This window comes from Salvelinus fontinalis, chromosome 6 (assembly GCF_029448725.1).
Source record: "Salvelinus fontinalis isolate EN_2023a chromosome 6, ASM2944872v1, whole genome shotgun sequence".
Lineage (NCBI taxonomy): Eukaryota > Metazoa > Chordata > Actinopteri > Salmoniformes > Salmonidae > Salvelinus > Salvelinus fontinalis.
In genome coordinates this window covers 81,494,406-81,519,668 of record NC_074670.1, presented here as the reverse complement: position 1 = coordinate 81,519,668, position 25,263 = coordinate 81,494,406, and the positions used below count along the sequence as shown (strand labels likewise).

At 45.9% G+C, this 25,263-nt stretch overlaps 1 protein-coding gene across 2 annotated transcripts in view; it reads left to right on the top strand.

Annotated features, from left to right (window-relative positions):
* Positions 1–25,263, top strand: part of LOC129858532 (iron-sulfur clusters transporter ABCB7, mitochondrial-like) — a 147,447-nt gene that overhangs the window by 62,241 nt on the left and 59,943 nt on the right. For both annotated transcript variants that reach the window (XR_008760056.1, XM_055927836.1), the window contains exons 6-11: positions 2,750–3,018; positions 5,320–5,408; positions 5,580–5,667; positions 8,059–8,233; positions 15,687–15,844; positions 16,142–16,305. Coding sequence is in view for 1 of the 2 variants with exons in the window: in XM_055927836.1 (XP_055783811.1) it covers positions 2,750–3,018; positions 5,320–5,408; positions 5,580–5,667; positions 8,059–8,233; positions 15,687–15,844; positions 16,142–16,305 (943 nt within the window). In the remaining variant the exon portion in view is untranslated. The remainder of the gene's footprint in view (positions 1–2,749; positions 3,019–5,319; positions 5,409–5,579; positions 5,668–8,058; positions 8,234–15,686; positions 15,845–16,141; positions 16,306–25,263) is intronic.

Sequence of the window (25,263 nt, the reverse complement as noted above, 5' to 3'; positions counted from 1 at the left end):
ACAGTCTCTGTTACTACACAGCCTGGCCTGGTCTGGGACAGTCTCTGTTACTACACAGCCTGGCCTGGTCTGGGACAGTCTCTGTTACTACACAGCCTGGCCTGGGACAGTCTGTTACTACACAGCCTGGTCTGGGACAGTCTGTTACTACACAGCCTGGCCTGGTCTGGGACAGTCTCTGTTATTACACAGCCTAGCCTGGTCTGGGACAGTCTCTGTTACTACACAGCCAGGTCTGGTCTGGGACAGTCTCTGTTACTACACAGCCTGGCCTGGTCTGGGACAGTCTCTGTTATTACACAGCCTGGCCTGGTCTGGGACAGTCTCTGTTATTACACAGCCTGGTCTGGTCTGGGACAGTCTGTTACTACACAGCCTGGTCTGGTCTGGGACAGTCTGTTACTACACAGCCAGGCCTGGTCTGGGACAGTCTTTTACTACACAGCCAGGCCTGGTCTGGGACAGTCTGTTACTACACAGCCAGGCCTGGTCTGGGACAGTCTATGTTACTACACAGCCTGGTCTGGTCTGGGACAGTCTCTGTTACTACACAGCCTGGTCTGGTCTGGGACAGTCTCTGTTACTACACAGCCTGGTCTGGGACAGTCTCTGTTACTACACAGCCTGGTCTGGGACAGTCTCTGTTACTACACAGCCTGGTCTGGTCTGGGACAGTCTCTGTTACTACACAGCCTGGTCTGGTCTGGGACAGTCTCTGTTACTACACAGCCTGGCCTGGCCTGGCCTGGGACAGTCTCTGTTACTACACAGCCTGGCCTGGCCTGGCCTGGGACAGTCTCTGTTATTACACAGCCTGGCCTGGCCTGGGACAGTCTCTGTTACTACACAACCTGGCCTGGCCTGGGACAGTCTCTGTTACTACACAGCCTGGCCTGGTCTGGGACAGTCTCTGTTATTACACAGCCTGGCCTGGCCTGGGACAGTCTCTGTTACTACACAGCCTGGCCTGGCCTGGGACAGTCTCTGTTACTACACAGCCTGGCCTGGCCTGGGACAGTCTCTGTTACTACACAGCCTGGCCTGGCCTGGGACAGTCTCTGTTACTACACAGCCTGGCCTGGTCTGGGACAGTCTCTGTTACTACACAGCCTGGCCTGGTCTGGGACAGTCTCTGTTACTACACAGCCTGGTCTGGGACAGTCTGTTACTACACAGCCTGGTCTGGGACAGTCTGTTACTACACAGCCTGGTCTGGTCTGGGACAGTCTCTGTTACTACACAGCCTGGCCTGGTCTGGGACAGTCTCTGTTACTACACAGCCTGGCCTGGTCTGGGACAGTTTGTTACTACACAGCCTGGTCTGGGACAGTCTCTGTTATTACACAGCCTGGCCTGGTCTGGGACAGTCTCTGTTACTACACAGCCTGGTCTGGTCTGGGACAGTCTCTGTTACTACACAGCCTGGTCTGGTCTGGGACAGTCTCTGTTACTACACAGCCTGGTCTGGTCTGGGACAGTCTCTGTTACTACACAGCCTGGTCTGGGACAGTCTGTTACTACACAGCCTGGTCTGGTCTGGGACAGTCTCTGTTACTACACAGCCTGGTCTGGTCTGGGACAGTCTCTGTTACTACACAGCCTGGTCTGGGACAGTCTCTGTTACTACACAGCCTGGTCTGGGACAGTCTCTGTTACTACACAGCCTGGTCTGGTCTGGGACAGTCTCTGTTACTACACAGCCTGGTCTGGTCTGGGACAGTCTCTGTTACTACACAGCCTGGTCTGGTCTGGGACAGTCTCTGTTACTACACAGCCTGGTCTGGTCTGGGACAGTCTCTGTTACTACACAGCCTGGTCTGGTCTGGGACAGTCTCTGTTACTACACAGCCTGGTCTGGTCTGGGACAGTCTCTGTTACTACACAGCCTGGTCTGGTCTGGGACAGTCTCTGTTACTACACAGCCTGGCCTGGTCTGGGACAGTCTCTGTTACTACACAGCCTGGCCTGGTCTGGGACAGTCTCTGTTACTACACAGCCTGGCCTGGTCTGGGACAGTCTCTGTTACTACACAGCCTGGTCTGGGACAGTCTCTGTTATTACACAGCCTGGTCTGGGACGGTCTCTGTTACTACACAGCCTGGCCTGGTCTGGGACAGTCTCTGTTACTACACAGCCTGGTCTGGTCTGGGACAGTCTCTGTTACTACACAGCCTGGTCTGGTCTGGGACAGTCTCTGTTATTACACAGCCTGGTCTGGGACAGTCTCTGTTACTACACAGCCTGGTCTGGGACAGTCTCTGTTACTACACAGCCTGGTCTGGGACAGTCTCTGTTACTACACAGCCTGGCCTGGTCTGGGACAGTCTCTGTTACTACACAGCCTGGCCTGGGACAGTCTCTGTTACTACACAGCCTGGCCTGGAACAGTCTCTGTTGCTACACAGCCTGGCCTGGTCTGGGACAGTCTGTTACTACACAGCCTGGTCTGGCCTGGGACAGTCTCTGTTACTACACAGCCTGGTCTGGTCTGGGACAGTCTCTGTTATTACACAGCCTGGTCTGGGACAGTCTCTGTTACTACACAGCCTGGTCTGGTCTGGTCTCCTCTCCGATTAAACTCAAACTATATTTGTCAGCCATGTACATTTGAACCAGTACTTGGTCCTAATAGTATTTGTACCAGACAAGTCACAAAATAAACAATCCAATCAATTGATCTCTATGTCTCTGTTTGCTCTAAAGGCTGGCTTGCCGTTCTCTCTGATGAAATCCTCTCTTCTTCTCCCAGACGGTGTGTCCCGTGCCGGTTCGGCCCTCTTCAACGAGCTGCGTAACGCCGTGTTTGGGAAGGTGGCCCAGAGTTCCATCCGGCGTATCGCCAAGAACGTGTTCCTGCACCTCCACAGCCTGGACCTGGGCTTCCATCTGTCCCGCCAGACGGGGGCGCTGTCAAAGGCCATTGACAGGGGCACCAGGGGCATCTCCTTCGTCCTCTCTGCTATCGTCTTCAACCTGGGACCCACCGCGCTGGAGATGGGGCTGGTCTCTGCTATCCTGGTGGGTAACCCCTAACTATAGAATAGGGGTGAGGCTTGGGGAGTACCAACCCTGCCCCTGTACCAACCCTGCCCCTGTACCAACCCTGCCCCTGTACCAACCCTGTACCAACCCCGCCCCTGTACCAACCCTGTACCAACCCTGCCCCTGTACCAACCCTGCCCCTGTACCAACCCTGCCCCTGTACCAACCCTGTACCAACCCCGCCCCTGTACCAACCCTGTACCAACCCCGCCCCTGTACCAACCCTGTACCAACCCTGCCCCTGTACCAACCCTGCCCCTGTACCAACCCCGCCCCTGTACCAACCCCGCCCCTGTACCAACCCCGCCCCTGTACCAACCCCTCCCCTGTACCAACCCCGCCCCTGTACCAACCCCGCCCCTGTACCAACCCCGCCCCTGTACCAACCCCGCCCCTGTACCAACCCCGCCCCTGTACCAACCCCGCCCCTGTACCAACCCCGCCCCTGTACCAACCCCGCCCCTGTACCAACCCTGCCCCTGTACCAACCCTGTACCAACCCCGCCCCTGTACCAACCCTGTACCAACCCCGCCCCTGTACCAACCCTGTACCAACCCCGCCCCTGTACCAACCCTGTACCAACCCCGCCCCTGTACCAACCCTGTACCAACCCCGCCCCTGTACCAACCCTGTACCAACCCCGCCCCTGTACCAACCCTGCCCCTGTACCAACCCTGTACCAACCCTGCCCCTGTACCAACCCTGTACCAACCCTGTACCAACCCTGTACCAACCCTGTACCAACCCTGCCCCTGTACCAACCCTGCCCCTGTACCAACCCTGCCCCTGTACCAACCCTGCCCCTGTACCAACCCTGCCCCTGTACCAACCCTGCCCCTGTACCAACCCTGCCCCTGTACCAACCCTGTACCAACCCTGCCCCTGTACCAACCCTGTACCAACCCTGCCCCTGTACCAACCCTGTACCAACCCTGCCCCTGTACCAACCCTGTACCAACCCTGCCCCTGTACCAACCCTGTACCAACCCTGCCGCTGTACCAACCCTGTACCAACCCTGCCCCTGTACCAACCCTGTACCAACCCCGCCCCTGTACCAACCCCGCCCCTGTACCAACCCCGCCCCTGTACCAACCCCGCCCCTGTACCAACCCCGCCCCTGTACCAACCCCGCCCCTGTACCAACCCCGCCCCTGTACCAACCCTGCCCCTGTACCAACCCTGTACCAACCCTGCCCCTGTACCAACCCTGCCCCTGTACCAACCCTGTACCAACCCTGCCCCTGTACCAACCCTGCCCCTGTACCAACCCTGCCCCTGTACCAACCCTGCCCCTGTACCAACCCTGCCCTTGTACCAACCCTGTACCAACCCTGCCCCTGTACCAACCCTGTACCAACCCTGCCGCTGTACCAACCCTGTACCAACCCTGCCCCTGTACCAACCCTGTACCAACCCCGCCCCTGTACCAACCCCGCCCCTGTACCAACCCCGCCCCTGTACCAACCCTGCCCCTGTACCAACCCTGCCCTTGTACCAACCCTGCCCTTGTACCAACCCTGCCCCTGTACCAACCCTGCCCCTGTACCAACCCTGTACCAACCCTTGTTAGCATATGGAAAGGAAGCTGGAGTTGATGCTATTATCGCCGGTCCAGTACCTTTGAACCAGGCCGGTCCAGTACCATTGAACCAGGCCGGTCCAGTACCTTTGAACCAGGCCGGTCCAGTACCATTGAACCAGGCCGGTCCGGCACCTTTGAACCAGGCCGGTCCAGTACCTTTGAACCAGGCCGGTCCAGTACCTTTGAACCAGGCCGGTCCAGTACCTTTGAACCAGGCCGGTCCAGTACCATTGAACCAGGCCGGTCCAGTATTTTTGAACCAGGCCGGTCCAGTACCTTTGAACCAGGCCGGTCCAGTACCTTTGAACCAGGCCGGTCCAGTACCATTGAACCAGGCCGGTCCAGTATTTTTGAACCAGGCCGGACCGGCGCCGTTGCCCTTACAGCAGCATTAGCGGTCGGGACCAGTCCTACAGTAATAGTTTCCTCTCCAACAGACCATTTGATGTTGGAAATGGGCAGAAATGTAATATATATTATAGTAGTGTTAGCTACCTGGTGAGTCTAATAGAGTCTTTCAGACGTGTAATTCAGACGTGGTTGGGTTGACTTCTGATGTTCCAGCTCCGGTGGTTGAAATGATACCTTGATAATGCCTTTATCCACCTCCAGTTTGATGGCTTTCTCCCTCGTTACTCAGCATTATGTTTCCCTCCTTTCTACAATATTTAAAATGTCTCTCTCTCTCCTCAGTATTATAAATGCGGGGTGGAATTTGCTGCGGTGACTCTGGGTACTCTGGGAGCGTATACGGCCTTCACCGTTGCTGTCACACAGTGGAGGTACAGTCTGTTAGGTTGTTGCAGATTACCTTAGCTACCTGTTGGTTTACATTGTACCAGGCATATATGTGGCTGGCTTAGCTATAGCTAGCAGGATAGAAAAGCTGAAGCTACCTTTTCCTGTGAATTCTTCCCAGCTGTGTAACCCTTGTCGTCCATCTTGTTCTCCAGGACTCGGTTCAGGATAGAGATGAACAAGGCCGACAACGAGGCAGGAAACGCTGCTATTGACTCTTTACTCAATTATGAGACCGTTAAGGTGAGACCGGTTCTCTACCTCTCCTTCTCTGTCTTTCTCTACCTCTCCTTCTCTGTCTTTCTCTACCTCTCTGTCTTTCTCTACCTCTCCGTCTTTCTCTACCTCTCCTTCTCCGTCTTTCTCTACCTCTCCTTCTCCGTCTTTCTCTACTTCTCCTTCTCCGTCTTTCTCTACCTTCTCCGTCTTTCTCTACCTTCTCCGTCTTTCTCTACCTTCTCCGTCTTTCTCTACCTTCTCCGTCTTTCTCTACCTTCTCCGTCTTTCTCTACCTTCTCCGTCTTTCTCTACCTCTCCTTCTCCGTCTTTCTCTACCTTCTCCTTCTCCGTCTTTCTCTACCTTCTCCTTCTCCGTCTTTCTCTACCTTCTCCGTCTCCTGTCTTTCTCTACCTCAAACATCAAAGCATCAAACAAATTGCTTTAAATAAATACTGTATGTAGCCTAGGCCTACTGGTTTGAATGTGGGAACTACCGTCCCACCGCTGTCCCAGAGTCTGTTTGGAACAGGCTATTTCTTCCTCCACAAGCTGACCAATACAATAGGTAGCCTAAACTTTTCTACTATAGTATATTGACATAGGCTAGTGATTAGCTGTTCGTTACTCGTCTTGTTGGCTAGTGATTAGCTGTTCGTTACTCGTCTTGTTGGCTAGTGATTAGCTGTTCGTTACTCGTCTTGTTGGCTAGTGATTAGCTGTTCGTTACTCGTCTTGTTGGCTAGTGATTAGCTGTTCGTTACTCGTCTTGTTGGCTAGTGATTAGCTGTTCGTTACTCGTCTTGTTGGCTAGTGATTAGCTGTTCGTTACTCGTCTTGTTGGCTAGTGATTAGCTGTTCGTTACTCGTCTTGTTGGCTAGTGATTAGCTGTTCGTTACTCGTCTTGTTGGCTAGTGATTAGCTGTTCGTTACTCGTCTTGTTGGCTAGTGATTAGCTGTTCGTTACTCGTCTTGTTGGCTAGTGATTAGCTGTTCGTTACTCGTCTTGTTGGCTAGTGATTAGCTGTTCGTTACTCGTCTTGTTGGCTAGTGATTAGCTGTTCGTTACTCGTCTTGTTGGCTAGTGATTAGCTGTTCGTTACTCGTCTTGTTGGCTAGTGATTAGCTGTTCGTTACTCGTCTTGTTGGCTAGTGATTAGCTGTTCGTTACTCGTCTTGTTGGCTAGTGATTAGCTGTTCGTTACTCGTCTTGTTGGCTAGTGATTAGCTGTTCGTTACTCGTCTTGTTGGCTAGTGATTAGCTGTTCGTTACTCGTCTTGTTGGCTAGTGATTAGCTGTTCGTTACTCGTCTTGTTGGCTAGTGATTAGCTGTTCGTTACTCGTCTTGTTGGCTAGTGATTAGCTGTTCGTTACTCGTCTTGTTGGCTAGTGATTAGCTGTTCGTTACTCGTCTTGTTGGCTAGTGATTAGCTGTTCGTTACTCGTCTTGTTGGCTAGTGATTAGCTGTTCGTTACTCGTCTTGTTGGCTAGTGATTAGCTGTTCGTTACTCGTCTTGTTGGCTAGTGATTAGCTGTTCGTTACTCGTCTTGTTGGCTGAGGGAAAGTAAATGTGGACAATTATTCTGACATGTTCAAAGTGCACATCAGAATTCCTTCTCTCTCTCTGTTCCAGTATTATACTACACGATACTGAATACCCTCTCTCTGTTCCAGTATTATACTACACGATACTGAATACCCTCTCTCTGTTCCAGTATTATACTACACGATACTGAATACCCTCTCTCTCTGTTCCAGTATTATACTACACGATACTGAATTCCTTCTCTCTCTCTGTTCCAGTATTATACTACACGATACTGAATACCCTCTCTCTCTGTTCCAGTATTATACTACACGATACTGAATTCCTTCTCTCTCTCTGTTCCAGTATTATACTACACGATACTGAATACCCTCTCTCTCTGTTCCAGTATTATACTACACGATACTGAATACCCTCTCTCTCTGTTCCAGTATTATACTACACGATACTGAATTCCTTCTCTCTCTCTGTTCCAGTATTATACTACACGATACTGAATACCCTCTCTCTCTGTTCCAGTATTATACTACACGATACTGAATTCCTTCTCTCTCTCTGTTCCAGTATTATACTACACGATACTGAATACCCTCTCTCTCTGTTCCAGTATTATACTACACGATACTGAATACCCTCTCTCTCTGTTCCAGTATTATACTACACGATACTGAATTCCTTCTCTCTCTCTGTTCCAGTATTATACTACACGATACTGAATACCCTCTCTCTCTGTTCCAGTATTATACTACACGATACTGAATACCCTCTCTCTGTTCCAGTATTATACTACACGATACTGAATACCTTCTCTCTCTGTTCCAGTATTATACTACACGATACTGAATACCCTCTCTCTCTCTGTTCCAGTATTTCAACAATGAGAAGTACGAAGCAGAGAAGTATGATGGCTATCTGAAGAGCTACGAGTCCTCGTCCCTGAAGACGACCTACACCCTGGCCATGCTCAACTTTGGACAGAGTGTCATCTTTAGTGTGGGTCTCACTGGTATCATGGTGCTAGCTAGCAAGGGGATCATGGCAGGTCAGTCTACCCCTACCCCCTATACCCTAACTACCCCCTATACCCTAACTACCCCCTATACCCTAACTAACCAACTAAACCCCTAACTAACCAACTAAACCCCTAACTAACCTGTTTGAGGTTGTGGACAGGTGTCTTTTATACTGATAACAAGTTCAAACAGGTGCCATTAATACAGGTAACGAGTGGAGGACAGAGGAGCCTCTTAAAGAAGAAGTTACAGGTCTGTGAGAGACAGAAATCTTGCTTGTTTGTAGGTGACCAAATACTTATTTTCCACCATAATTTGCAAATAAATTAATTAAAAATCCTACAATGTGATTTTCTGGATTTTCTTTTCTCATTTTGTCTGTCATAGTTGAAGTGTACCTATGATGAAAATTACAGGCCTCTCTCATCTTTTTAAGTGGGAGAACTTGCACAATTGGTGGCTGACTAAATACTTTTTTGCCCCACTGTAGTTAAAGTGACTATGCATAAATGATGAACAGAGAGTAGCAGTAGCGTAAAAAGAGGGGTTTGGGGGGAGGCACACAATGCAAATAGTCCAGGTAGCCATTTGATTACCTGTTCAGGAGTCTTATGGCTTGGGGGTAAAAACTGTAGAGAAGCCATTTTGGTCCTAGACTTGGCACTCCGGTACCGCTTGCCATGCGGTAGTAGAGAGAACAGTCTATGACTGGGGTGGCTGGGGTCTTTGACATTTTTTAGGGCCTTCCTCTGACACCGCCTGGTGTAGAGGTCCTGGATGGCATGCAGCTTAGCCCCAGTGATGTACTGGGACGTAGGCACTACCCTCTGTAGTGCCTTGCGGTTAGAGGCCGAGCAGTTGCCATACCAGGCAGTGATGCAACCGGTCAGGATGCTCTCGATGGTGTAGCTGTAAAACCTTTTGAGGATCTCAGGACCCCATGAAAAATCTTTTTTAGTTTCCTGAGGGGGAAAGGTTTTGTCGTGCCCTCTTCACAACTGTCTTGGTGTGTTTGGACCATTCTAGTTTGTTGGTGATGTGGACACCAAGGAACTTGAAGCTCTCAACCTGCTCCACTACAGCCCCGTCGATGAGAATGGGGGTGTGCTCGGTCCTCCTTTTCCAGTAGTTCACAATCATCTCCTTAGTCTGGGTTACGTTGAGGGATCTCTGACCTCCTCCCTATAGGCTGTCTCGTTGTTAAGGGAGAGGTTGTTATTCTGGCTCCACCCAGCCAGGTCTCTGACCTCCTCCCTATAGGCTGTCTCGTTATTAAGGGAGAGGTTGTTATTCTGGCTCCACCCATCCAGGTCTCTGACCTCCTCCCTATAGGCTGTCTCGTTGTTAAGGGAGAGGTTGTTATTCTGGCTCCACCCAGCCAGGTCTCTGACCTCCTCCCTATAGGCTGTCTCGTTATTAAGGGAGAGGTTGTTATTCTGGCTCCACCCATCCAGGTCTCTGACCTCCTCCCTATAGGCTGTCTCGTTATTAAGGGAGAGGTTGTTATTCTGGCTCCACCCAGCCAGGTCTCTGACCTCCTCCCTATAGGCTGTCTCGTTGTTAAGGGAGAGGTTGTTATTCTGGCTCCACCCATCCAGGTCTCTGACCTCCTCCCTATAGGCTGTCTCGTTGTTAAGGGAGAGGTTGTTATTCTGGCTCCACCCATCCAGGTCTCTGACCTCCTCCCTATAGGCTGTCTCGTTGTTAAGGGAGAGGTTGTTATTCTGGCTCCACCCAGCCAGGTCTCTGACCTCCTCCCTATAGGCTGTCTCGTTATTAAGGGAGAGGTTGTTATTCTGGCTCCACCCAGCCAGGTCTCTGACCTCCTCCCTATAGGCTGTCTCGTTATTAAGGGAGAGGTTGTTATTCTGGCTCCACCCATCCAGGTCTCTGACCTCCTCCCTATAGGCTGTCTCGTTGTTAAGGGAGAGGTTGTTATTCTGGCTCCACCCATCCAGGTCTCTGACCTCCTCCCTATAGGCTGTCTCGTTGTTAAGGGAGAGGTTGTTATTCTGGCTCCACCCAGCCAGGTCTCTGACCTCCTCCCTATAGGCTGTCTCGTTGTTAAGGGAGAGGTTGTTATTCTGGCTCCACCCAGCCAGGTCTCTGACCTCCTCCCTATAGGCTGTCTCGTTATTAAGGGAGAGGTTGTTATTCTGGCTCCACCCATCCAGGTCTCTGACCTCCTCCCTATAGGCTGTCTCGTTATTAAGGGAGAGGTTGTTATTCTGAGTCCACCCAGCCAGGTCTCTGACCTCCTCCCTATAGGCTGTCTCGTTATTAAGGGAGAGGTTGTTATTCTGAGTCCACCCAGCCAGGTCTCTGACCTCCTCCCTATAGGCTGTCTCGTCGCTGTCGGTGATCAGGCCTACCACTGTTGTCTCGTCTGCAAACGTTTTTATTTTTATTTATTTTTACTTTATTTAACTTGGCAAGTCAGTTAAGAACAAATTCTTATTTTCAATGACAGTCTAGGAACAGTGGGTTAACTGCCTTGTTCAGGGCAGGAGGACAGATTTTTACCTTGTCAGCTCGGCGATTCGATCTTGCAACCTTTCGGTTACTGGCTCTAACCACTAGGATACCTGCCGCCACTAACAAACTTAATGATGGTTTTGGAGTTGTGCCTGGCCATGCAGTCGTGGGTGAACACGGAGTATAGGAGGGGACTGAGCACGCACCCCTGAGGGGCTCCAGTGTTGAGGATCAGCGTGGCAGATGTGTTGCTACCTACTAGAGGTCGACCGATTTAATCGGAATGGCCGATTTAATTAGGGCCGATTTCATAACAATCGGAAATCGGTATTTTTGGACACCCTACACCCGACAACCTACAGTTGAAGTCGGAAGTTTACATACATTTTAGCCAAATACATTTAAACTCAGTTTTTCACAATTCCTGACATTTAATCCTAGAAAAAAATTGTCAGAATAATAGTAGAGTGATTTATTTCAGCTTTTATTTATTTCTTCACATTCCCAGTGGGTCAGAAGTTTACATACACTCAATTAGTATTTGGTAGCATTGCCTTTAAATTGTTTAACTTGGGTCAAACATTTCAGGTAGCCTTCCACAAGCTTCCTACAATAAGTTGGGTGAATTTTGGCCCATTCCTCCTGACAGAGCTGGTGGAACTGAGTCAGGTTTGTAGGCCTCCTTGCTCGCTCACGCTTTTTCAGTTCTGCCCACACATTTTCTATGGGATTGAGGTCTGGGCTTTGTGATGGCCACTCCAATACCTTGACTTTGTTGTCCGTAAGCCATTTTTCCACAACTTTGGAAGAATGCTTGGGGTCATTGTCTATTTGGAAGACCCATTTGCGACCAAGCTTTAACTTCCTAACTGATGTCTGAGATGTTGCTTCAATATATCCACATCATTTTCCTCACTCGTGATGCCATCTATTTTGTGAAGTGCACCAGTCCTTCCTGCAGCAAAGCACCCCCACAACGTGATGCTGCCACCCCCGTGCTTCACGGTTGGGATGGTGTTCTTCGGCTTGCAAGCCTCCCCCTTTTTCCTCCAAACATAACAATGGTCATTATGACCAAACAGTTCTATTTTTGTTTCATCAGACCAGAGGACATTTCTCCAAAAAGTACCATCTTTGTCCCCATGTGAAGTTGCAAACCGTAGTCTGGCTTTTTTATGGCGGTTTTGGAGCAGTGGCTTCTTTCTTGCTGAACGGCCTTTCAGGTTATGTCGATATAGGACTCGTTTTACTGTGGATATAGATACTTTTGTACCCATTTCCTCCAGCATCTTCACAAGGTCCTTTGCTGTTGTTCTGGGATTGATTTGCACTTTTCGCACCAAAGTACGTTCATCTCTAGGAGACAGAACGATATGACGGCTGTGTGGTCCCATGGTGTTTATACTTGCGTACTATTGTTTGTACAGATGAACGTGGTACCTTCAGGCGTTTGGAAATTGCTCCCAAGGATGAACCAGACTTGTGGAGGTCTACAATTTTTTTCTGAGGTCTTGGCTGATTTCTTTTGATTTTCCTATAATGTCAAGCAAAGAGGCACTGAGTTTGAAGGTAGGCCATGAAATACACTGCTCAAAAAAATAAAGGGAACACTTAAAAAACACAATGTAACTCCAAGTCAATCACACTTCTGTGAAATCAAACTGTCCACTTAGGAAGCAACACTGATTGACAATACATTTCACATGCTATTGTGAAAATGGAATAGACAAAAGGTTGAAATTGTAGGCAATTAGCAAGTCACCCCCCAAAACAGGAGTGATTCTGCAGGTGGTGACCACAGACCACTTCTCAGTTCCTATGCTTCCTGGCTGATGTTTTGGTCACTTTTGAATGCTGGCGGTGCTCTCACTCTAGTGGTAGCATGAGACGGAGTCTACAACCCACACAAGTGGCTCAGGTAGTGCAGTTCATCCAGGATGGCACATCAATTCGAACTGTGGCAAAAAGGTTTGCTGTGTCTGTCAACGTAGTGTCCGGAGCATGCAGGCGCTACCAGGAGACAGGCCAGTACATCAGGAGACGTGGAGGAGGCCGTAGGAGGGCAACAACCCAGCAGGACCGGTACCTCCGCCTTAGTGCAAGGAGGTGCACTGCCAGAGCCCTGCAAAATGACCTCCAGCAGGCCACAAATGTGCATGTGTCAGCATATGGTCTCACAAGGGGTCTGAGGATCTCATCTCGGTACCTAATGGCAGTCAGGCTACCTCTGGCGAGCCCATGGAGGGCTGTGCGGCCCCTCAAAGAAATGCCACCCCACACCATGACTGACCCACCGCCAAACCGGCCATGCTGGAGGATGTTGCAGGCAGCAGAACGTTCTCCACGGCGTCTCCAGACTCTGTCACATCTGTCACATGTGCTCAGTGTGAACCTGCTTTCATCTGTGAAGAGTACAGGGCGCCAGTGGCGAATTTGCCAATCTTGGTGTTCTCTGGCAAATGCGAAACGTCCTGCACGGTGTTGGGGTGTAAGCACAACCCCCACCTGTGGACGTCGGGCCCTCATACCACCCTCATGGAGTCTGTTTATGACCGTTTGAGCAGACACATGCACATTTGTGGCCTGCTGGAGGTCATTTTGCAGGGCTCTGGCAGTGCACCTCCTTGCACTAAGGCGGAGGTAGCGGTCCTGCTGCTGGGTTGTTGCCCTCCTACGGCCTCCTCCACGTCTCCTGATGTACTGGCCTGTCTCCTGGTAGCGCCTGCATGCTCTGGACACTACGTTGACAGACACAGCAAACCTTTTTGCCACAGTTCGAATTGATGTGCCATCCTGGATGAACTGCACTACCTGAGCCACTTGTGTGGGTTGAAGACTCCGTCTCATGCTACCACTAGAGTGAGAGCACCGCCAGCATTCAAAAGTGACCAAAACATCAGCCAGGAAGCATAGGAACTGAGAAGTGGTCTGTGGTCACCACCTGCAGAACCTCTCCTTTATTGGGGGTGTCTTGCTAATTGCCTATAATTTCCACCTTTTGTCTGTTCCATTTGCACAACAGCATGTGAAATTTATTGTCAATCAGTGTTGCTTACTAAGTGGACAGTTTGATTTCACAGAAGTGTGATTGACTTGGAGTTACATTGTGTTGTTTAAGTGTTCCCTTTATTTTTTTGAGCAGTGTACATCCACAGGTACACCTCCAGTTGACTAAAATTATGTCATGGCTTTAGAAGCTTCTGATAGGCTAATTGACATACTTTTCTGGAATGTTCCAAGCTGTTTAAAGGCACAGTCAACTTAGTGTATGTAAACTTCTGACCCACTGGAATTGTGATACAGTGAATTATAAGTGAAATAATCTCTGTAAACTATTGTTGGAAAAATGACTTGTGTCATGCACAAAGTAGATGTCCTAACCGACTTGCCTAAACAATAGTTTGTTAACAAGAAATGAGTGGAGTGGATGAAAAACGAGTTTTAATGACTCCAACCTAAGTGTACGTAAACCTCCGACTGTAAGTAACCGTAACTAACGGTGATGGCTACCAAGGGCATCATGACAGGTTAGTCTAACCCTAATAGAATGATAGACAACCCTTTAATCAGTGCTGTGATTGGTCCAAATCAATTGACATTACAAAATCAACATTCCAGTCCTGCAGATTCCTCCTTTAAGTAGCTGTGGAAGTTTGACAGTGTGTTGATGTTGTTGACAGGCTCTATGACAGTAGGAGACCTGGTGATGGTCTGCTGTTCCAGCTCTCTCTGTCTCTTAACTTCCTGTTGTTGTTGACAGGCTCTATGACAGTAGGAGACCTGGTGATGGTGAATGGTCTGCTGTTCCAGCTCTCTCTGTCTCTTAACTTCCTGTTGTTGTTGACAGGCTCTATGACAGTAGGAGACCTGGTGAATGGTCTGCTGTTCCAGCTCTGCCTCTTAACTTCCTGTTGTTGTTGACAGGCTCTATGACAGTAGGAGACCTGGTGATAGTGAATGGTCTGCTGTTCCAGCTCTCTCTGCCTCTTAACTTCCTGTTGTTGTTGACAGGCTCTATGACAGTAGGAGACCTGGTGAAGGGTCTGCTGTTCCAGCTCTGTCTCTTAACTTCCTGTTGTTGTTGACAGGCTCTATGACAGTAGGAGACCTGGTGATGGTGAATGGTCTGCTGTTCCAGCTCTCTCTGCCTCTTAACTTCCTGTTGTTGTTGACAGGCTCTATGACAGTAGGAGACCTGGTGATGGTGAATGGTCTGCTGTTCCAGCTCTCTCTGCCTCTTAACTTCCTGTTGTTGTTGACAGGCTCTATGACAGTAGGAGACCTGGTGATGGTGAATGGTCTGCTGTTCCAGCTCTCTCTGCCTCTTAACTTCCTGTTGTTGTTGACAGGTTCTATGACTGTAGGAGACCTGGTGAATGGTCTGCTGTTCCAGCTCTCTCTGTCTCTTAACTTCCTGTTGTTGTTGACAGGCTCTATGACAGTAGGAGACCTGGTGATGGTGAATGGTCTGCTGTTCCAGCTCTCTCTGTCTCTTAACTTCCTGTTGTTGTTGACAGGTTCTATGACAGTAGGAGACCTGGTGATGGTGAATGGTCTGCTGTTCCTGCTCTGTCTCTTAACTTCCTGATGTTGTTGACAGGCTCTATGACAGTAGGAGACCTGGTGATGGTGAATGGTCTGCTGTTCCAGCTCTCTCTGTCTCTTAACTTCCTGTTGTTGTTGACAGGCTCTATGACAGTAGGAGACCTGGTGAAGGGTCTGCTGTTCCAGCTCTGCCTCTTAACTTCCTGTTGTTGTTGACAGGCTCTATGACAGTAGGAGACCTGGTGAAGGGTCTGCTGTTCCAGCTCTGTCTCTTAACTTCCTGTTGTTGTTGACAGGCTCTATGACAGTAGGAGACCTGGTGATGGTGAATGGTCTGCTGTTCCAGCTCTGTCTCTTAACTTCCTGTTGTTGTTGACAGGCTCTATGACCGTAGGAGACCTGGTGATGGTGAATGGTCTGCTGTTCCAGCTCTGTCTCTTAACTTCCTGTTGTTGTTGACAGGCTCTATGACCGTAGGAGACCTGGTGATGGTGAATGGTCTGCTTTTCCAGCTCTCTATGCCTCTTAACTTCCTGGGCACAGTGTACAGAGAGACACGCCAGGCCCTGATCGACATGAATACACTCTTCACACTGCTCAGTGTTGACACCAAGATCAAGGTAACACACACCAATTGCACCCTATTCCCTATGTAGTGCACTTCTTTTGACTCAGAGCCCACCTTGTGCTGGGCTAGAGCTAAGATCTTTCTAGAACACTGGAATTACTCACCAGCTACACACAGTATTCCTAAGGGTTCTATACTTATAGTCCAGTACTAGCTCCTCTCGTGTGTCTGTCTATAGGCAATTGAGTTGGCCCCTGTTCTCCTTGTGACCCCCCCCCCATGAGGGTTAAAGGTCAGGCTTCGTCTATAGTAACTAGTCTGTCCTAACTCTCTTGTCTCTCTCCTCTAGGAGACAGATCTGGCCCCTCCTCTCTCCATCACCCCTCAAGAAGCCACCATCAGGTTTGAGGATGTCTACTTTGAGTACCTGGAAGGCCAGAAGGTTCTAGAGGGCGTCTCCTTCCAGGTGCCGGCTGGGAAGAAGGTGGCCATCGTAGGAGGGAGCGGATCGGGGTAGGTACTCGTTTAGACCTGTCTGAAATGGTCATGTTGAAGTGCTCTGGTCAGAAATATTTCATCGTTTTCTCGGCTTTTCATTTCCTTAAAAACCGGTCAATCTGATGATATTGGACATGTTTCTCAGGACCAATATTTCAATTTTTGAGTTTTTGCGTATTCTACCCCGGCCTCTAAATGAAACAGACAACTTTACCGGTGTGACACTGATAGAATTAAGACATTATTCTGGTGAGCGCTACTTCCTCTGGGGGCATAGGGCATGACCAGAGAGAAGCTGCATGTATCTAACTATATTTGACAAGCAAATGGTCTACCACATGTCAGAAATTGTGACGTGGTCTACCACATGTCAGAAATTATAATAGGGACTACCACATGTCAGAAATGATTTTGAGATGGCAGGTAGCCTAGTGGTTAGAGCGTTGGGCCAGTAACTTAAAGGTTGCTGGATCAAATCCCCAAGCTGACAAGGTAAAAATCTGTCGTTCTGCTCCTTTGTTCTTAAACTGACTTGCCTAGTTAAATTTATATTTTTAAAAATACAATTATAATATGCTTTTCCAAATGTCAGTAATTATAGTAGGGACTACCACATGTCTGTAATTATAATAGGGACTACCACATGTCTGTAATTATAATAGGGACTACCACATGTCAGTAATTATAATAGGGACTACCACATGTCTGTAATTATAATAGGGACTACCACATGTCAGTAATTATAATGGGGACGACCACATGTCAGTAATTATAATGGGGACTACCACATGTCTGTAATTATAATGGGGACTACCACATGTCTGTAATTATAATGGGGACTACCACATGTCTGTAATTATAATAGGGACTACCACATGTCAGTAATTATAATGGGGACTACCACATGTCTGTAATTATAATGGGGACTACCACATGTCTGTAATTATAATAGGGACTACCACATGTCAGTAATTATAATAGGGACTACCACATGTCAGTAATTATAATGGGGACGACCACATGTCAGTAATTATAATGGGGACGACCACATGTCAGTAATTATAATAGGGACTACCACATGTCAGTAATTATAATAGGGACTACCACATGTCAGTAATTATAATAGGGACTACCACATGTCAGTAATTATAATGGGGACTACCACATGTCTGTAATTATAATAGGGACTACCACATGTCAGTAATTATAATAGGGACTACCACATGTCAGTAATTATAATAGGGACTACCACATGTCAGTAATTATAATGGGGACGACCACATGTCAGTAATTATAATGGGGACTACCACATGTCAGTAATTATAATAGGGACTACCACATGTCAGTAATTATAATGGGGACGACCACATGTCAGTAATTATAATGGGGACGACCACATGTCTAATTATAATGGGGACTACCACATGTCAGTAATTATAATGGGGACGACCACATGTCAGTAATTATAATAGGGACTACCACATGTCTGTAATTATAATAGGGACGACCACATGTCTAATTATAATAGGGACTACCACATGTCAGTAATTATAATAGGGACGACCACATGTCTAATTATAATGGGGACGACCACATGTCAGTAATTATAATAGGGACTACCACATGTCAGTAATTATAATAGGGACTACCACATGTCAGTAATTATAATAGGGACGACCACATGTCAGTAATTATAATAGGGACTACCACATGTCAGTAATTATAATAGGGACTACCACATGTCAGTAATTATAATAGGGACTACCACATGTCAGTAATTATAATAGGGACGACCACATGTCAGTAATTATAATAGGGACTACCACATGTCAGTAATTATAATGGGGACGACCACATGTCAGTAATTATAATAGGGACTACCACATGTCAGTAATTATAATAGGGACGACCACATGTCAGTAATTATAATAGGGACTACCACATGTCAGTAATTATAATAGGGACTACCACATGTCAGTAATTATAATAGGGACGACCACATGTCAGTAATTATAATAGGGACTACCACATGTCAGTAATTATAATGGGGACGACCACATGTCAGTAATTATAATGGGGACTACCACATGTCTAATTATAATAGGGACTACCACATGTCAGAAATGATTTTGAGATGGCAGGTAGCCTAGTGGTTAGAGCGTTGGGCCAGTAACTTAAAGGTTGCTGGATCAAATCCCCAAGCTGACAAGGTAAAAATCTGTCGTTCTGCTCCTTTGTTCTTAAACTGACTTGCCTAGTTAAATTTATATTTTTAAAAATACAATTATAATATGCTTTTCCAAATGTCAGTAATTATAGTAGGGACTACCACATGTCTGTAATTATAATAGGGACTACCACATGTCAGTAATTATAATAGGGACTACCACATGTCAGTAATTATAATAGGGACTACCACATGTCAGTAATTATAATAGGGACGACCACATGTCAGTAATTATAATAGGGACTACCACATGTCTGTAATTATAATGGGGACGACCACATGTCAGTAATTATAATGGGGACGACCACATGTCTGTAATTATAATGGGGACGACCACATGTCAGTAATTATAATGGGGACTACCACATGTCTGTAATTATAATAGGGACTACCACATGTCAGTAATTATAATAGGGACTACCACATGTCTGTAATTATAATAGGGACTACCACATGTCAGTAATTATAATAGGGACTACCACATGTCTAATTATAATAGGGACTACCACATGTCTGTAATTATAATGGGGACTACCACATGTCAGTAATTATAATAGGGACGACCACATGTCTGTAATTATAATAGGGACTACCACATGTCAGTAATTATAATAGGGACTACCACATGTCAGTAATTATAATAGGGACGACCACATGTCAGTAATTATAATAGGGACGACCACATGTCAGTAATTATAATGGGGACGACCACATGTCTAATTTTAATAGGGACGACCACATGTCAGTAATTATAATGGGGACTACCACATGTCAGTAATTATAATAGGGACGACCACATGTCAGTAATTATAATAGGGACTACCACATGTCAGTAATTATAATGGGGACGACCACATGTCAGTAATTATAATAGGGACTACCACATGTCTAATTATAATAGGGACTACCACATGTCAGTAATTATAATAGGGACGACCACATGTCTGTAATTATAATAGGGACTACCACATGTCTGTAATTATAATAGGGACTACCACATGTCAGTAATTATAATAGGGACTACCACATGTCTGTAATTATAATAGGGACGACCACATGTCAGTAATTATAATATGGACTACCACATGTCTAATTATAATAGGGACTACCACATGTCAGTAATTATAATGGGGACGACCACATGTCAGTAATTATAATAGGGACTACCACATGTCTGTAATTATAATAGGGACGACCACATGTCTGTAATTATAATAGGGACTACCACATGTCAGTAATTATAATAGGGACTACCACATGTCAGTAATTATAATAGGGACTACCACATGTCTAATTATAATAGGGACTACCACATGTCAGTAATTATAATGGGGACTACCACATGTCAGTAATTATAATGGGGACTACCACATGTCAGTAATTATAATGGGGACTACCACATGTCAGTAATTATAATGGGGACTACCACATGTCAGTAATTATAATGGGGACGACCACATGTCAGTAATTATAATGGGGACGACCACATGTTAGTAATTATAATGGGGACTACCACATGTCTGTAATTATAATAGGGACTACCACATGTCTAATTATAATGGGGACTACCACATGTCAGTAATTATAATGGGGACGACCACATGTCAGTAATTATAATAGGGACTACCACATGTCAGTAATTATAATGGGGACTACCACATGTCTGTAATTATAATAGGGACTACCACATGTCTGTAATTATAATAGGGACTACCACATGTCTGTAATTATAATAGGGACTACCACATGTCTGTAATTATAATAGGGACTACCACATGTCTGTAATTATAATAGGGACTACCACATGTCTGTAATTATAATAGGGACTACCACATGTCTGTAATTATAATAGGGACTACCACATGTCTAATTATAATAGGGACGACCACATGTCAGTAATTATAATAGGGACTACCACATGTCAGTAATTATAATAGGGACTACCACATGTCAGTAATTATAATAGGGACTACCACATGTCTGTAATTATAATAGGGACTACCACATGTCTAATTATAATAGGGACGACCACATGTCAGTAATTATAATAGGGACTACCACATGTCTGTAATTATAATGGGGACTACCACATGTCAGTAATTATAATAGGGACTACCACATGTCTAATTATAGTAGGGACTACCACATGTCAGTAATTATAATGGGGACTACCACATGTCTGTAATTATAATAGGGACGACCACATGTCTGTAATTATAATAGGGACTACCACATGTCAGTAATTATAATAGGGACTACCACATGTCAGTAATTATAATAGGGACTACCACATGTCTAATTATAATAGGGACTACCACATGTCTGTAATTATAATGGGGACTACCACATGTCAGTAATTATAATAGGGACTACCACATGTCTGTAATTATAATGGGGACTACCACATGTCTGTAATTATAATAGGGACTACCACATGTCTAATTATAATAGGGACTACCACATGTCAGTAATTATAATAGGGACTACCACATGTCTAATTATAATGGGGACGACCACATGTCAGTAATTATAATAGGGACGACCACATGTCTAATTATAATAGGGACTACCACATGTCTGTAATTATAATAGGGACTACCACATGTCTAATTATAATGGGGACTACCACATGTCTGTAATTATAATAGGGACTACCACATGTCTGTAATTATAATAGGGACTACCACATGTCTAATTATAATAGGGACTACCACATGTCTAATTATAATGGGGACGACCACATGTCAGTAATTATAATAGGGACTACCACATGTCTAATTATAATAGGGACTACCACATGTCTAATTATAATGGGGACGACCACATGTCAGTAATTATAATAGGGACTACCACATGTCTGTAATTATAATAGGGACTACCACATGTCAGTAATTATAATAGGGACTACCACATGTCTGTAATTATAATAGGGACGACCACATGTCAGTAATTATAATAGGGACTACCACATGTCTGTAATTATAATAGGGACTACCACATGTCAGTAATTATAATGGGGACTACCACATGTCTAATTATAATAGGGACGACCACATGTCAGTAATTATAATGGGGACTACCACATGTCAGTAATTATAATAGGGACTACCACATGTCTAATTATAATGGGGACGACCACATGTCAGTAATTATAATAGGGACTACCACATGTCTAATTATAATAGGGACGACCACATGTCTAATTATAATAGGGACTACCACATGTCAGTAATTATAATAGGGACTACCACATGTCTGTAATTATAATAGGGACTACCACATGTCAGTAATTATAATAGGGACTACCACATGTCTAATTATAATAGGGACTACCACATGTCAGTAATTATAATGGGGACGACCACATGTCAGTAATTATAATAGGGACGACCACATGTCTAATTATAATGGGGACTACCACATGTCTGTAATTATAATGGGGACTACCACATGTCAGTAATTATAATGGGGACTACCACATGTCAGTAATTATAATAGGGACGACCACATGTCAGTAATTATAATAGGGACGACCACATGTCAGTAATTATAATAGGGACTACCACATGTCAGTAATTATAATAGGGACTACCACATGTCAGTAATTATAATAGGGACGACCACATGTCAGTAATTATAATAGGGACGACCACATGTCAGTAATTATAATGGGGACGACCACATGTCAGTAATTATAATAGGGACTACCACATGTCAGTAATAACGGGATATTGGTGTACGTGCAAATGTGGTCAAAGGGTGTGAAACCTCTCTGTAGAACCCCTTATTTAACCAGCTCTACGTATTTAACGGTTATGGAACCTGAGCCCTAGGACCATACGTCAGGACTACCGGGCATGATGACTCCTTGCTGTCCCCAGTCCACCTGGCCTTGCTGCTATTCCAGTTTCAACTGTTCTGCCAGCGGTTATGGAACCCTGACCTGTCCACCGGACGTGCTACCTGTCCCAGACCTGCTGTTTTCAACTCTGAATGATCGGGCTATGAAAAGCCAACTGACATTTATTCCTGATTATTATTTGACCCTGCTGGTCATTTATGAACATTTGAACATCTTGGCCATGTTCTGTTATAATCTCCACCCGGCACAGCCAGAAGAGAACTGGCAACCCCTCATAGCCTGGTTCCTCTCTAGGTTTCTTCCTAGGTTCTGGCCTTTCTAGGGAGTTTTTCCTAGCCACCGTGCTTCTACACCTGCATTGCTTGCTGTTTGGGGTTTTAGGCTGGGTCTCTGTACAGCACTTTGTGATATTAGCTGATGTACGAAGGGCTATATATAAATAAAATAAACTTGATTTAACTCATCCGCACCAGATTGTGGTTTTAACCTTTAAACCCTTTATTCAGCTTAGCTCTGCAAGTTTAGTCTCTCTATTACATTTATAATGTCAGTCCTATTTCCCAAAAGTCATTGGTTCGACATTCAGGAAGAGCACCACAGTAATAATGGCTCTGTGTTTCAGGAAGAGCACCACAGTAATAATGGTTCTGTGTTGTTTCAGGAAGAGCACCACAGTAATAATGGTTCTGTGTTGTTTCAGGAAGAGCACCACAGTAATAATGGTTCTGTTTCAGGAAGAGCACCACAGTAATAATGGTTCTGTTTCAGGAAGAGCACCACAGTAATAATGGTTCTGTGTTTCAGGAAGAGCACCACAGTAATAATGGTTCTGTTTCAGGAAGAGCACCACAGTAATAATGGCTCTGTGTTGTTTCAGGAAGAGCACCACAGTAATAATGGTTCTGTGTTTCAGGAAGAGCACCACAGTAATAATGGTTCTGTGTTTCAGGAAGAGCACCACAGTAATAATGGTTCTGTTTCAGGAAGAGCACCACAGTAATAATGGTTCTGTGTTGTTTCAGGAAGAGCACCACAGTAATAATGGTTCTGTTTCAGGAAGAGCACCACAGTAATAATGGTTCTGTGTTGTTTCAGGAAGAGCACCACAGTAATAATGGTTCTGTTTCAGGAAGAGCACCGCAGTAATAATGGTTCTGTGTTTCAGGAAGAGCACCACAGTAATAATGGTTCTGTTTCAGGAAGAGCACCACAGTAATAATGGTTCTGTGTTGTTTCAGGAAGAGCACCACAGTAATAATGGCTCTGTGTTTCAGGAAGAGCACCACAGTAATAATGGTTCTGTTTCAGGAAGAGCACCACAGTAATAATGGTTCTGTGTTTCAGGAAGAGCACCACAGTAATAATGGTTCCGTGTTGTTTCAGGAAGAGCACCACAGTAATAATGGTTCTGTGTTTCAGGAAGAGCACCACAGTAATAATGGTTCTGTGTTTCAGGAAGAGCACCACAGTAATAATGGTTCTGTGTTTCAGGAAGAGCACCACAGTAATAATGGTTCCGTGTTGTTTCAGGAAGAGCACCACAGTAATAATGGTTCTGTGTTTCAGGAAGAGCACCACAGTAATAATGGTTCTGTTTCAGGAAGAGCACCACAGTAATAATGGTTCTGTGTTTCAGGAAGAGCACCACAGTAATAATGGTTCCGTGTTTCAGGAAGAGCACCACAGTAATAATGGTTCTGTGTTTCAGGAAGAGCACCACAGTAATAATGGTTCCGTGTTTCAGGAAGAGCACCACAGTAATAATGGTTCCGTGTTTCAGGAAGAGCACCACAGTAATAATGGTTCCGTGTTTCAGGAAGAGCACCACAGTAATAATGGTTCCGTGTTTCAGGAAGAGCACCACAGTAATAATGGTTCTGTGTTTCAGGAAGAGCACCACAGTAATAATGGTTCTGTGTTTCAGGAAGAGCACCACAGTAATAATGGTTCTGTGTTTCAGGAAGAGCACCACAGTAATAATGGTTCTGTGTTTCAGGAAGAGCACCACAGTAATAATGGTTCTGTGTTGTTTCAGGAAGAGCACCACAGTAATAATGGTTCTGTTTCAGGAAGAGCACCACAGTAATAATGGTTCCGTGTTTCAGGAAGAGCACCACAGTAATAATGGTTCTGTGTTGTTTCAGGAAGAGCACCACAGTAATAATGGTTCTGTTTCAGGAAGAGCACCACAGTAATAATGGTTCTGTGTTGTTTCAGGAAGAGCTCCACAGTAATAATGGTTCTGTTTCAGGAAGAGCACCACAGTAATAATGGTTCTGTTTCAGGAAGAGCACCACAGTAATAATGGTTCTGTGTTGTTTCAGGAAGAGCACCACAGTAATAATGGTTCTGTTTCAGGAAGAGCACCGCAGTAATAATGGTTCTGTTTCAGGAAGAGCACCACAGTAATAATGGTTCTGTTTCAGGAAGAGCACCACAGTAATAATGGTTCTGTTTCAGGAAGAGCACCACAGTAATAATGGTTCTGTGTTTCAGGAAGAGCACCACAGTAATAATGGTTCTGTGTTTCAGGAAGAGCACCACAGTAATAATGGTTCTGTGTTGTTTCAGGAAGAGCACCACAGTAATAATGGTTCTGTGTTTCAGGAAGAGCACCACAGTAATAATGGTTCTGTGTTGTTTCAGGAAGAGCACCACAGTAATAATGGTTCTGTGTTTCAGGAAGAGCACCACAGTAATAATGGTTCTATGTTTCAGGAAGAGCACCACAGTAATAATGGTTCTGTCTTGTTTCAGGAAGAGCACCACAGTAATAATGGTTCTGTGTTTCAGGAAGAGCTCCACAGTAATAATGGTTCTGTGTTTCAGGAAGAGCACCACAGTAATAATGGTTCTGTGTTGTTTCAGGAAGAGCACCACAGTA